At 54.5% G+C, this 13,270-nt stretch overlaps 1 protein-coding gene across 1 annotated transcript in view; it reads right to left on the bottom strand.

The window, feature by feature from the left end:
* The window catches only part of SULT2B1 (sulfotransferase family 2B member 1), a 44,471-nt gene extending 41,851 nt beyond the window's left edge, over positions 1-2,620 (bottom strand). Inside the window, exon 1 of the mRNA XM_007997433.3 lies at positions 2,495-2,620. Within this exon, the coding sequence (XP_007995624.1) occupies positions 2,495-2,565 (71 nt within the window). The 5' untranslated portion in view covers positions 2,566-2,620. The remainder of the gene's footprint in view (positions 1-2,494) is intronic.
* Between the last annotated feature and the right edge of the window lie 10,650 nt (positions 2,621-13,270).

Consider the following 13,270-nt stretch of genomic DNA (forward strand, 5'->3'; position numbering starts at 1 on the left):
TTTCTGGGCCTCATCTCTAACACGGGATGACATCAGAGTGGGTTCATCTCAGATGGCGGTGAGGATTAGATGAGGTAATACACCTGAACCTAGGAGGCAGAGGTTGCAGTGAGCCAAGATCGTGCCACTGCACTCCAGCCTGGGTGACAGAGCCAGACTCAGTCTCAAAAAAAAAAAACAAAGTAGTAGAGTAGTTGGAATGCAGGTGAGGAGGCTGGGGGCGGGGTGGGTGAGGGCTGGGCGCTGAGGAATTCACAGGATGGCTGGGAGGAAGGGAGGAGCAGCCTGGGACAGCTGAGGTGGTGTTGGGGGGAGATGAGGAGGCCCGAGCTGGGGCTGTGGCAACCGACAGGAAGAACTGGGGCAGAGAGTCAGGGGACGGGGGTGGGGATTGGGGACTGACAGGCTGGGGGCGAGCAGGGGGGAAAGTCGGGGCCAGGAGAAGCCCTGTGGATCTGAGCCAGTGATGTGGGGGGGGGCATCCCTGAGATGGGCAACCCAGGAGGAGATGCGAATTTGGGGGGGCTGCTGAGTTCAGGGGGATGTGGTGTATCTGAGGGGACCCAAGAGGGGGACACCCAGGAGGAAGCAGGCCCCAGGGGGATGCTCCAGTGGGCTCGCTGGGGAGAGGCACGCTTCCTGGCCTAGGGGATTCCAGAAGAGCCTGGAAGTTTGAGGTCCTAAGGGCACCCCCCAGGGCGCTGCAGCCATTCAGGGCTGGAGGAGTCCTGCAGGGGAGGGCTGTTCTCCCTCACGATGATGAAACCGAGCATCACAGAGGGTCAATGACTGAACCAAGGTCACCCACTTAGCGAGCACACTCAGGGCATTTATGACCAGCTGGCAGGGCCTTAGCAGAGATAAAAAAAAAAAAGGCTCCCAGGTGCCTGGATGGGGTGGGGGTGAGGCCTTCCCAGAGGCGAGCTGGCTTATCTGTTTATCTCCGGAGGGAAGAATTGCAGAGCTCAGAAGGCCTGGATTAGCCAATGTTGAGTACCGAATGCTGGGGCCTCCCTCAAGCAGAACTGGGCCAGCCTGGTCACCGCTCTCAGCCCAGGAGGCCCAGAGACACTAGGAAGCTTGTCTAGGTCACACAGCAATCAGGATTGAACTGCGCCTGTCTCTGGAGTCCCAGGCACCCAAGAAGGCCTCTCCATGCCCCAGCTTCTGGCTGAGGGAGGGGAGGGGAGGACCTGAAACAGTGGAATGAAAGGAGGCAGCCAGGCGCGGTGGCCCACACCTGTAATCCCAGCACTTTGGGAGGCCGAGGCAGGTGGATCACCTAAGGCCAGGATTTCAAGAACAGCCTGACCAACATGGCGAAACCCCTTTTCTACCAAAAATACAAAAATAAAATTAGCCAGGCATGGTGGTAGGCTCCTGTAATCCCAGTTACTTGGGAAGCTGAGGCTGGAGATCACTTGAACCCGGGAGGCGGAGGCTGCAGTGGGCTGAGATTGTGCCATTGCACTCCAGCCTGGGCAACAAGAGCGAAATTCCATTTCAAAAAATAAAATAAGAAAGGAATGAGGCAACTGGGCTGAGAACGGGTCTTGGTTGTCCTCCTCCTCACAGCCCACGGTAGCTGGAGGGGTCCAGGCTGCCAGGAAGGTCCACTTGGCAAGAGTACAAGATACGAGGGACTGCAGATTGTCTCAGCAGTTCGCTGTGTGATATGGGGCAGGCTGCCTGCCCTCTCTGGGCCTCTGCACGCTCACCTGGAAAATGGAGCCACGGGGAGGGGTGTAAAGGGATATCACCAAGGCCGTGAGGTGCAGGAGAAACCACAGGCTCTGGGGTGAGACAGACTGGCTTCAGATTTGCTTCTAGCTTTGTAATTGCGGTCATGTCGCATTCCCTCCCAGCCTCAGTTTCCCCACCTGGAAAGCAGGTGCTGTCAAAGTGCCTGACTCACCCCCAGGAACAGGGAGTCACGCTGAGCTCACAGAGGTGGGCAGTACTCTGCCCTAACCACTCTTAGGATACCTGAAGGGTCCGGAGCCTGCCCTCTCAGCCCCAAGCCCCCTAGAACACAGACTCCCTCTGGGTCTCAGCGGCGTCCCAGTTTCTCCCATTTCACCCTAAACACCCCCTTTATTTCAGGCTTGCATGGGGTGTCCTGGGCACTACAGGCCGTTGTGTTTCCTGAGCAACTACTGCGCACCAAGTGGCCTGCTCTCTTCCACTCCTCTATCAGGGAGACACAGGGCTTGTGAGCCCCTTTGACAGACAGAAAAACTGAGGCCCAGAGAGGGACAGGAACACCACAGGCATCCCCGCTGGTGACTCAGCACAGCCGGGTCCTCACTCCCTTCTCAGGAGGGACCTGTACACCATGCTGGATGCTCCAGCCCAGCCCAGCCCCGCCAGCCAAGTCTGGGCTAGGCCTGCCGCCATGGGAGGCTGGAGGCCACCCTTGCCACAGCCCCTGGCTCCCCCAAACAGCCATGTCCTCCCCGGGATCTCCTGGCTCCTGCCCAGGTCTGGGCCTCACCTGATTTCCGAGATGTCAGGTTCATAGGTGTCCCACAAGCCCGGGATCTGGGGCTCAGTGGGCCCGTCCATGGCAGGTGGGTGAGGGTGGGGAGGGGAGGACGAGCAGGGAGCAGGCGGCACGGAGGCCAGGTGTGCGCAGCGACAGCGTCTGCCACCTGGGGAGCCCGCCAGGTGCCTACTCTGTGCCCGGCCCAAGGGGAGGGGCAGCACCCAGCCGGTTTTCCCAGCTGCTACCCACGCCTCCGACAGCGGGGAGAGGCCGGAGGGAGTCACCCTGCTCTGAGGGCGGGGAGGAGCAGTGATGGGCACGTCCTGGCGTCTGGTGCTCAGCTGGGGGCAGAGTCCAGGGGGTCAGTGTCAAGCCCACGCTGGAACCTTCCGGGCTGGCAGTTCTGGGCCTGTGGGCGCCCACCTGGAGCCCACGTTGCTCATTTGGGAAATGGCGCTGATCTCGCCCATCTCAGCGAGCTCATTCATTCACTCACTCATTCATTCCTTTATTCATTTGAGAAATATTTACTGAGCATCTCCCGTCTGCCCCGCACTGTTCCAGGCACTAGGCCACCGCTGGGGACGGGCGACAGAAACTCGCCTTCACGGGCTGATGCTTAGGGGCACCCTGGAAACACACACAGGGACAGAGGCACAGCCAGGACCACAGCAGCACAGAGCCAGGGAGAGAGGGAGAGGGCAGAGCGCGTGGGAGACCGAGACCTAGAGGGGGCTGAGATGCACAGGGGCCAGAGACCTTGAGAGACGCAACAGAGATACACTGAGGGCGGAGACAGAGACACACAGAGACCCAGAGGAGAGGAGACAGAGACACACAGGGGCCAGAGACCTTGAGAGACCCAACAGAGATACATGGAGGGCAGAGACAGAGACACACAGAGACCCAGAGGAGAGGAGACAGAGACACACAGGGGCCAGAGACCTTGAAAGACCCAACAGAGATACATGGAGGGCAGAGACAGAGATACATAGAAAGGTCAGGGACAGGGAAAGACACAGATATGAGAGACGACTGCCAGATATGGTTGGGCGTGAGAGTTTGAAGGTCACAGCCCTGGTTCAAATCCCAGCTCCAGTGCCTCCCAGCTGTGCGGCCTGGAACCAGGCTCAGAGGCTCATCTTACCTTGGTTTCCCCATCTGTGAATGGCACCCGTCGGGCTGCTGTGAGGACTGAGGGAGACCTTCTCAGCTGCTGGTGGAGTATCTGGTACACAGTGGGCTCAGCATAGACAGTGTTCTCTTCTGTTCTGCCCCTACCCCAAACGCTGGCCCTCCCCAGCTGTTGGTCCCTGACCCGTAAGAGTCCTGGAGTCTGGCCATGAAGCCAGTCTCCCCACCAGTGGTGGCAGGTGCCTGTAATCCCAGCTATTTGGGAGGCTGAGACACGAGAATCACTTGAACCTGGGAGGTGGAGGTTGCAGAGAGCTGAGATATCACTGCACTGCAGCCTGGGCGACAGAGAGAGACTCCATCTCAAAAAAAAAGAAGAAAAAAAAAAAAAGCCAAAAGAAGGCCTGCGCAGTGGCTCATGCCTGTAATCCCAACACTTTGGGAGACCGAGGCGGGTGGATTGCCTGAGGTCAGGAGTTTGAGACCAGCCTGGCCAACACAGTGAAACCCCATTCTACTAAAAATACAAAAATTTAGCAGGTTATGGTGGCAGGTGCCTGTAATCCCAGCTATTCAGGAGGCTGAGGCAGGAGAATCGCTTGAACCCTGGAGGCAGAGGTTGCAGTGAGCGAAGACCGCGCCATTGCACTCCAGCCTGGGCAACAAGAGCAAAATTCTGTCTCAAAAAAAAAAAAAAAAAAAGCCAAAACAAACAAAATTGTATTTACTGACCAATTATTGTTACATAGGTGAGGGGGATGGAAGATGTCAGAGTCATCGAACAGATGCAGAAAGGGGGCCCAGAGAGGTCATGTAACTTCTCCCAGGTCACACAGCACTGCCCACCTTCACTCTGAGGGCGAGCAGAAGAGGAGGGTTCTGGGATATCCCATCTCTCAGTTCACCACCCCAAGACACGTCTCCAGGAGGCTGAGCTGTGGGAGCGCCCACCCCTGCCCCCAGCCACCACTGACTCCACATCCTCAACATTCTGCCTTGGTACTTTCAGTGTTAAGCCTTGATGTTCCCTGCTGCGAAAAGGGCTCTCCTGCAGGGCGGGTGGAAGGGTGAGAGGGCCAGGCTTCCCCCTCTGAGGCTGAGTGAACCCCTCTGATGTTGGAGGTGGGGGACTGAACCATGACACCCCACCTGGCCTCGGGCTGGGCTGCCTACACCTTTGTTTTCTATTCAATGACCCTTTGTCCTGGCTCTGTGTGTTGCTGGGGCGGGGAGGTGGGGAGAGTCTGGGGAAGGGAATGCCCAGGTCCTTAGGGGTCCTGAGAGGGAAACTGGCAGGCAGGTGGGGAGGCAGCCCTGGGGCACAGGAAGGTCGGGGAAGGGAGCAGTAGGGCCTGAGGTTGTACCTGAGTGGGCAGTGGCAAGAAATTGGCCAAACTAGGAGGCCTAAGACCCAGGGGAGGCTTCTACTGCAGGGCCTTTGCCCTTGCTTTTCCCCCACCTGGCATGCGGTTCCCGATACCTGGGAGCTTCGTGGGCTCCCCTCATGCGAGTCTGCCCAGTGTCACCTCCCCCAGGCTCATCCACCAACTTCTCCATTCCTCTTTCCTGTTTTACTGTTTCCCATAGCACTCATCACCATCTGACCTCCTAAATGTTTTGCTTCTTTGTCTTGTTTATCATCTGTCTCCCCACGAGACTGTCAACCCCATGAAAGAAGGGCTTGTTTTATGTCACATCTTCAGTTGTTTCCCAAGGGAACAGCCTGGAATATAGTAGATGCTCAATAAATGCCTGTTGGTGGAATGAATGAATCGTCAGAGGAAGATGTGATGGAATGAGTGAGGGTCATGGTGGCGCAAGGAGAAGTCCATCGAATCTCTGTGGAAAATGAGGAGGGAGCTGAGGAGACGCAAAAGCCTGATTCTGGGAGGCGAGGGGTCCACTCCCAGAGGTGGCAGGGAAGAACCAGAAGACACCAGAGTGACATTGTAGCCAATTATGGGAGTGCAGGGATACTAGTGGAGACCATCAACCCCCAGAAATGAATCTGAGGGGATTGGACATCTGGGAGACAAGGATGAGACTAGAACGATGAAGGAGTGGGCCGGAGCCGGTGGCTTACGCCTGTAATCCCAGCACTTTGGGAAGCCGAGGCGGGTGGATCACGAGGTCAGGAGTTCAAGACCAGCCTGGCCAACATGGTAAAACCCCATCTCTACTAAAAATATAAAAATTAGCCGGGAGTGGTGGTGGGTGCCTGTAATCCCAGTTGCTTAGGAGGCTGAGGCAGAGAATTACTTGAATCCAGGAGGTAGAGGTTTCAGGGAGCCGAGATTGTGCCACTGCACTCCAGCCTGGGTGACAGAGCAAAACTCGGTCTCAATTAAAAAAAAAAAAAAAAAAAAAAGGATGAAGAGTGTGGGAAAATGCAAGTGGAAAACGCAGTGCCACTTGGTCATGGGTAGTGAGAGGAGCGAGGATTATACACCCATTCATTCCTCCAGCTGTTCATCCCTCTATCTATGCATCTGCCTGTCCCTCTATTCTTCCATCATCCATCCACCCAACCCATTCATCCAGCTACCCAACCACTTATCCAATCATCCATTCAACATCCATCTATCTACCCATCCAACCACCCATCCCTCCATCCATTCATCAGCCATCAAACCATCCACCTCTTCATCCATTCATCATCCATCCATCCATTCATCCATCCATCCAACCTTCTACTCAATCATCCATCTATCCAGCCATCCATCACCCATCCATCCATTCATCATCCATCCATCCATTCATCCATCCAACCTTCTACTCGATCATCCATCTATCCAGCCATCCATCACCCATCCATCCATTTTTCATCCATTCATTTAGCCACCTAACCATCCAACCATCCATGTATCCATCCATCCTCCATTCATTCAGCCATTTATTCATCCAACCATCACCCAACCATTCCTCCATCCATCCATACATCCATCCATTCATCACTATCTATCCATCCATTCATCACTATCTATCCATCCATTCATCACTATCTATCCATCCATCCATCCAAGCATCTACTCAACCAACCTTCTATCCATCCATCCATCCATCCATCCATCCATCCATCCATCCATCCATCTTTCCCTCCATTCATCCACTCAGCCAGGTATCCATTCAACCAGCCATCTATGCATCCATCTTTCTATGCATCCTCCATCCATCCATCCATCCATGCATCCACTCATCCATTCATCCCGATATCCAATCATCTATTTCTCCAACTAATATCTGCAGAGACCTCCTCTGGGTCAGTCTCTGGTATTGTGTCCACAAACAAGACAGGTAAGTAAATGACTTAGACCTGTGCTGTCCATCTCAGAAGCCACTGGTCATAGGTGGCTATTTAGCACTAGAAATGTGGCAATGTGACTGAGAAAGTGAACATTTTCCATTTTATTTCATTTTAATTAATTTAAATTTAACTTTAAAAACAGAAACAGCATAAAATACTCTCCGCTTAAACATGATATTAGTGCCTTGGTAAGTCTCCATTTTAATGTAACTTTTGGAAATTGAGCATCAAAATTGAGATACAAAGCATATAAAACGTCTCATGGGTAATTTTTATATTGATTACATGCTGAAGTGGTGATATTTTAGATACATCAAATTGAATAAAATCTATTCCTACAATTAATTATTTTCTTTTCTTTTTTCCCTCTAGTCTTTTTTTTTTTTTTTTTTTTTTTTGAGACAGAGTCTTGCTCTGTCACCCAGGCTGGAGTGCAGTGGCATGATCTTGGCTCACTGCAACCTCCACCTCCCGGGTTCAAGCAATTCTCCTGCCTCAACCTCCTGAGTAGCTGGGATTACAGGCGCCCACCACCACACTCAGCTAATTTTTTGTTTTGTATTTTTTTTTTTTTTAGACAGAGTCTTGCTCTGTTGCCCAGCCTGGAATGCAGTGGCACAATCTTGGCTCACTGCAAGCTCCGCCTCCCCAGTTCACGCCATTCTCCTGCCTCAGTCTCCCGAGTAGCTGGGACTATAGGCGCCCGCCACCATGCCTGGCTAATTTTTTGTATTTTTAGTAGAGACGGGGTTTCACCATGTTAGCCAAGATGGTCTCGATCTTCTGACCTCGTGATTTACCCGCCTCTGCCTCCCAAAGTGCTGGGATTACAAGCGTGAGCCACCGTGCCTGGCTGTTTTTTTGTATTTTTAGTAGAGATGAGGTTTCACCATGTTGGCCAGGCTGGTCTTGAACTCCTGACCTCGTGATCCTCCTGCCTCAGCCTCCCAAAGTGCTGGGATTACAGGCGTGAGCCACCGCACCTGGCCCTTCTAGTCTTAAAGCTGGAGAAACCTATGATTAATTTTACCTGTTTCTTTTTTGTTTGTTTTTGAGACTGAGTCTCATTCTGTCATGGTCTGTGCGATCTCGGCTTACTGCAACCTCTGCCTTCCGGGTTCAAGCGATTCTCCTGCCTCAGCCTTCCAAGTAACTGGGGTTACAGGGGTGTACCACCATGTCCAGCTAATTATTTTGCGTTTTTAGTAAAGACGGGGTTTCATCAGGTTGGTCAGGCTGGTCTTGAACTCCTGACCTCAAATGATCCATTCACCTCAGCTTCCCGAAGTGCTGGGATGACAGGCGTGAGCCACCATGCCTGGCCACCTATTTCTTTTTGCTTTTTTTAAAAATGTGGCAACTTGTGGTGTGTGGCTTGGAGGCTATTTGTATGGACTCCTGGCTCAGGCTAAGTTCCATGTGCTTTGTATCCTGGCTGTAGAGGCCAGGACCTTCTTGGGAGGCCAGGAATGACTTCCCAGGAAAAGGATGCCCCAGTAGACAAAACCAAGGACAGAGGAACTCACCAGGTGGGTAGGTGGGACTTCAGTGGAAAAGGCATCTTGGTACAGGGCTTGGCAGGGACAAAGGCCTAGAGGCTGGAAAGACACCGGGAGGTATTTCTGCCAGGCCAAAGAGGGGGCCTCTGGGGGCCGGGCTCAGTGTCTCACCTCCGTAATCCCAGCACTTTGGGAGGCTGAGGCAGGAGGATCGCTGAAGCTCAGGAGTTTGATATCAGCCTGGGGTATAAGGCCTCATCTTTACAAAAAATGTTATAATTATCTGGGCATAGTGTCATGCACCTGTGGTCTCAGCTACTCGGGAGGCTGAGGTGGGAGGATCACTTGAACCCAGGAGGTGGAGGCTGCAGTGAGCTATGATTGCACCACTGTGCTCCAGCCTAGGTGACAAAAACAAAACAGGCCGGACGCGGTGGCTCATGCCTGTAATCCCAGCACTTTGGGCGGCCAGGATGGGCACATCACCTGAGGTCGGGAGTTCGAGACCAGCTTGACCAACATGGAGAAACCCCGTCTCTACTAAAAATACCAAATTAGCCGGGCATGGTGGCACGTGCCTGTAATCCCAGCTACTTGGGAGGCTGATGCAGGAGAATTGCTTGAACCTGGGAGGTGGAGGTTGCCGTGAGCCGAGATCATGCCATTGCACTCCAGCCTGGGCAACAAGAGCGAAACTCCATCTCAAAAAATAAAATAAACAAAACAAAACAAAACAAAAACCTCCCAAACAAAGAGTAGCATTGGGGATAGGGAGGTAGTCCTGGGTTCCTGGGTAGGGATTGACTGTGAGGGCGTCCAGGGACACTCACACCCATCCCTGGGGGCTTAAGTGTGGCAGGTGGGGATGGGCTGGGCCAGTCAGGACATGCCCTCCACCCCTATAAACCCAGAGGACAATGGACAGGTCCCCTGTGTGCCACCGACCACAGGGAGGCTGTCTCCTGTTCTACACCTCAGGAGCTGATTGTGAAGAGGGCGTTGGAAGCGGCCTTGCCAATGGGCTGAGGGTGGAGAGCAGGGATTCCCACCCTGAAGCAATTCCTTGGCCTCTCTTAGGGGGAGCTCATCTGCCCCCCAAGCCCTGGGATGTGCCATTTTGCTCTTGGAGCTCAGACATGGGCAAAGGGAGGTCACTGGGTCATGAGGTCACGTTTCCACAGAATCGAGGCCACTGTCACCTCCAGAGCCTGACCTTTCCATTAAAAGCCAGTCATTGCCGGGCGTTCTGGGAGCCTGAGGACAGCCAGCCCTGGCTGCTTAGAGGCTGGACTCCCGAGGGGGCAGGGGCTGGGGGTGGGGTGCCCGAATCCCAAGTCAGGAAGGATGGAAGGAGGAACCGGAATAGGGTGGGGAGGCGGCGTGGTCCAGAGGTGGGGGCCCAGACCCCTGGGTTTGATGGAGGAGGGGCCTGGGCCAGACCCTGGTGACCCAGACAGACAAAAATGGGACACTTAGACACGTGGACCTGGGGAAGGGGGTTGGCGGGAGGTTGCGGGTGGTAGACGACACCGCTGCCCCCAAGCCCACACAATGTCCCCTTGAGGAGGTAACCTCAGATGGGTGGGGTGAGAGGTGGTGGCTGATACCTCAAAGCCACGCTGGCTCCCCCCAGCCGTCCCCTCTAATCAGTGGGTCCATCTTGGGGTGCAGCGAAACCTCCTTGTCTGCTCCCCACCCCACCCTGATTACTCCATCCCCACGATGTGCCGGCACAGGCCCCCAGGGCCGATACCACCGCCCGCCCCACCCCGCACACTCACACTCACACTCATGCCCCGCCTGCCCTGAGCCGGGCTGGGGCTGGGCTGGAGGCCACGTGGGGGTGGGCCCCACATCACACCGAGGCTCCTCTCTTGGGAGGGGGCGGCTGAGAGTGCTGGCTCCTGGGTCCCCAAGATGACAGAGACTGGGGAGGGATGCTGGGCGAATAGGGTGGGGGGACTGAAGGCCGGAACCTGGGTCCTTACTGGCTGCATGGTCACAAAAGGAGAACAGGGTGGGGAGAGAGGCAGGTGCACACAGAGCAGGGGGTCCAACAGGCCACGGTTGTAGTGACAATGTGTCAGGGAACCGGAGCTGGAGACTGGACTCCTGGGTCTGAGGGAGTGGGGGCTGGGGCCCTGGACTCCTGGGTCTGAGGGAGGAGGGGCCGGGGGCCTGGACTCCTGGGTCTGAGGGAGGAGGGGCTGGGGCCCTGGACTCCTGGGTCTGAGGGAGGAGGAGGGGCTGGGATCTGGACTCCTGGGTCTGAGGGAGGAGGGGCCGGGGGTCTGGACTCCTGGGTCTGAGGGAGGAGGGGCCAGGGGTCTGAATTCCTGGGTCAGAGGGAGGAGGGGCTGGGGCTCAGGGTCAGGGAGATTGGGTTTCTGGTTTCCTGGGCTGGGACAGACTGAGCCAAGTGAGGAGTGTGGGGTGGGAGTGTTGTGTTGGGGGTCTGGGTTTATAGGGGTGCACCAGTGAGCACAGTAGCCGCTCCTCCTCTGTGTCTTTTGGGCCTGGGGTGCTCCCAACACCATCCTCACCTGTCTCCGGTGCTTTCCTCTGCCAAATGCCAGGACCAGCCAAACCAGCTGTGCCAGTTGGGCATCCCCGTGCACCACCCCCCCCATACCCCCCTTCCCTGCAGTGGCTTCAGAGAGGCCTGGGCCCAGCCCGAGGGTGGTGCACGGGTGGGCAGGAGGCCGGATTACAGGAGAACAGGACGCCCCAATCGCTGCTTCATCTTTCCGCCTCCCACCCTCATCTTGCTCATCCCTGTTCCGTTCCTCCTCCTCCTGCCTCGGGCCAGGGCACTGCCCCCACTTCCTCCAGGGGCCTGGCTTCCTCCTTGGCCCTCAGTCCCCGAAAACATGCTCCATGACACATGCATCCAGCCCTTCCTGCCGCTGGGTCCCATCCATTCATGTTCATCCATTCCCCAGCACCTGTTGCGTGCCAGGCACTGTTCCAGGCACTGGAGACACAGTGGCAAAAAAAAAAAAAAAAAAAAAAAAAGTGAGAACGGACTCATGGTGGGCAGAACATTGTCCCTCCAGAGAGGTTCAGGTCCTAATCCTGGAAGGTGCGACCATGTGACCTCCCACCATAAAAGAGACGGCAGATTTGATGGAGTGAGGGTTTTTGTTTTTTTTTTGAGACGGAGTCTCACTCTGTCGTCCAGGCTGGAGTGCAGTGGCGCGATCTCGGCTCACTGCAAACTCTGCCTCCTGGGTTCAAGCGATTCTCCTGCCTCAGCCTCCTGGGTACCTGGGATTGCAGGCAGGCATGCGCCACCACACCCGGCTAATTTTTTATTTTATTATTATTATTATTTTTTTATTATTAAGACTGAGTTTCACTCTTGTCGCCCCAGGCTGGAGTGCAGTGAAACCATCTCGGCTCACTGCAACCTCCACCTCCTGGGTTCAAGTGATTCTCCTGCTCAGCCTCCCAAGTAGCTGGGATTACAGGGATGCACCACCACGCCCAGCTAATTTTGTATTTTTAGCAGAGACAAACTCCCGACCTCAGGTGATCTGCCTGCCTTGGCCTACCAAAATGTTGGAATTACAGGCGTGAGCCACCGCGCCTGGCTTAATTTTGTATTTTTTTTTTAGTAGAGACAGGGTTTCTCCATGTTGCCCAGGCTAGTCTTGAACTCTCAACTTTAGGTGATCTGCCGGCCTCGGCCTCCCAAAGTGATGGGATTACAGGCGTGAACCATCGCACCTGGCCTTAATTTGTTATGTTTTATTTTTGTAGAGGTGGGGTCTGGCTATGCTACCCATGCTGGTCTCGAACTCCTGGGCTCAAGCAGTCCTCCTGCCTCAGCCTTCTGAATAGCTGGGACTTCAGGGGCTCACCACCATGCCTGGCTAAACTAAGGGATGCTTTAGGTGGGCAGTTAAGGTGGGCCTCTCAGAGGAGGTGGCCTGATGGAGGTGAGGGAGTAAGCTGGGTGCATATCTGGGACAAGAGTACTGCAGTCATTGAGAACAGCCATTGCAAAGGCCCTGTGGTGGAAAGGTGCCTGGCGTGATAGAGGAATGTAAAGGACACCAGTGTGGTCAGAGCAGAGAACATGGGGGAGGAGCTGGTGGCCCACACACCTAGTGTCAATTAGAAAATGACCTTTAAAAATATTGGCTGGGCACGGTGGGTCACGCCTGTTATCCCAGCACTTTGGGAGTCCGAGGCGGGTGGATCGCCTGAGGTCAGGAGTTCGAGACCAGCCTGGCCAACATAGTGAAACCCTGTCTGTACTAAAAATACAAAAAATTAGCTGGGCGTGATGGCAGGTGCCTGTAATACCAGCTACTCAGGAGGCTGAGGCAGGAGAATTGCTTGAACTTGGGAGGCAGAGGTTGCAGTGAGTCGAGATAGCGCCATTGCACTCCAGCCTGGGAAACAAGAGCAAAACTCTGTCTCAAAAAAAAAAAAAAAAAAAAAAAAAAAAAAAAAAAAAAAAAAATCAGCTGGGCATGGTGGCTCCTGCCTATAATCCCAGCACTTTGGGAGGCTGAGGTGGGCAGATCACAAGGTCAGGAGATCAAGACCATCCTGGCTAACACGGTGAAACCCTGTCTCTACTAAAAATAAAAAAAATTAGCAGGGCATGGTGGCGGACACCTGTAGTCCCAGCTACTTGGGAGGCTGAGGCAGGAAAATGGCAGGAACCTGGGAGGAGGAGCTTGCAGTGAGCCGAGATTGCACCACTGCACTCCAGCCTGGGCGACAGAGGGAGATTCTGTCTCAAAAAAAAAAAATATATATATATATATGTGTGTGTGTGTGTGTGTGTGTGTGTGTATGTATATATTAGTGGCCCAGGTGCAGTGGCTAATGCCT

This window comes from Chlorocebus sabaeus, chromosome 6 (assembly GCF_047675955.1).
Source record: "Chlorocebus sabaeus isolate Y175 chromosome 6, mChlSab1.0.hap1, whole genome shotgun sequence".
NCBI lineage: Eukaryota > Metazoa > Chordata > Mammalia > Primates > Cercopithecidae > Chlorocebus > Chlorocebus sabaeus.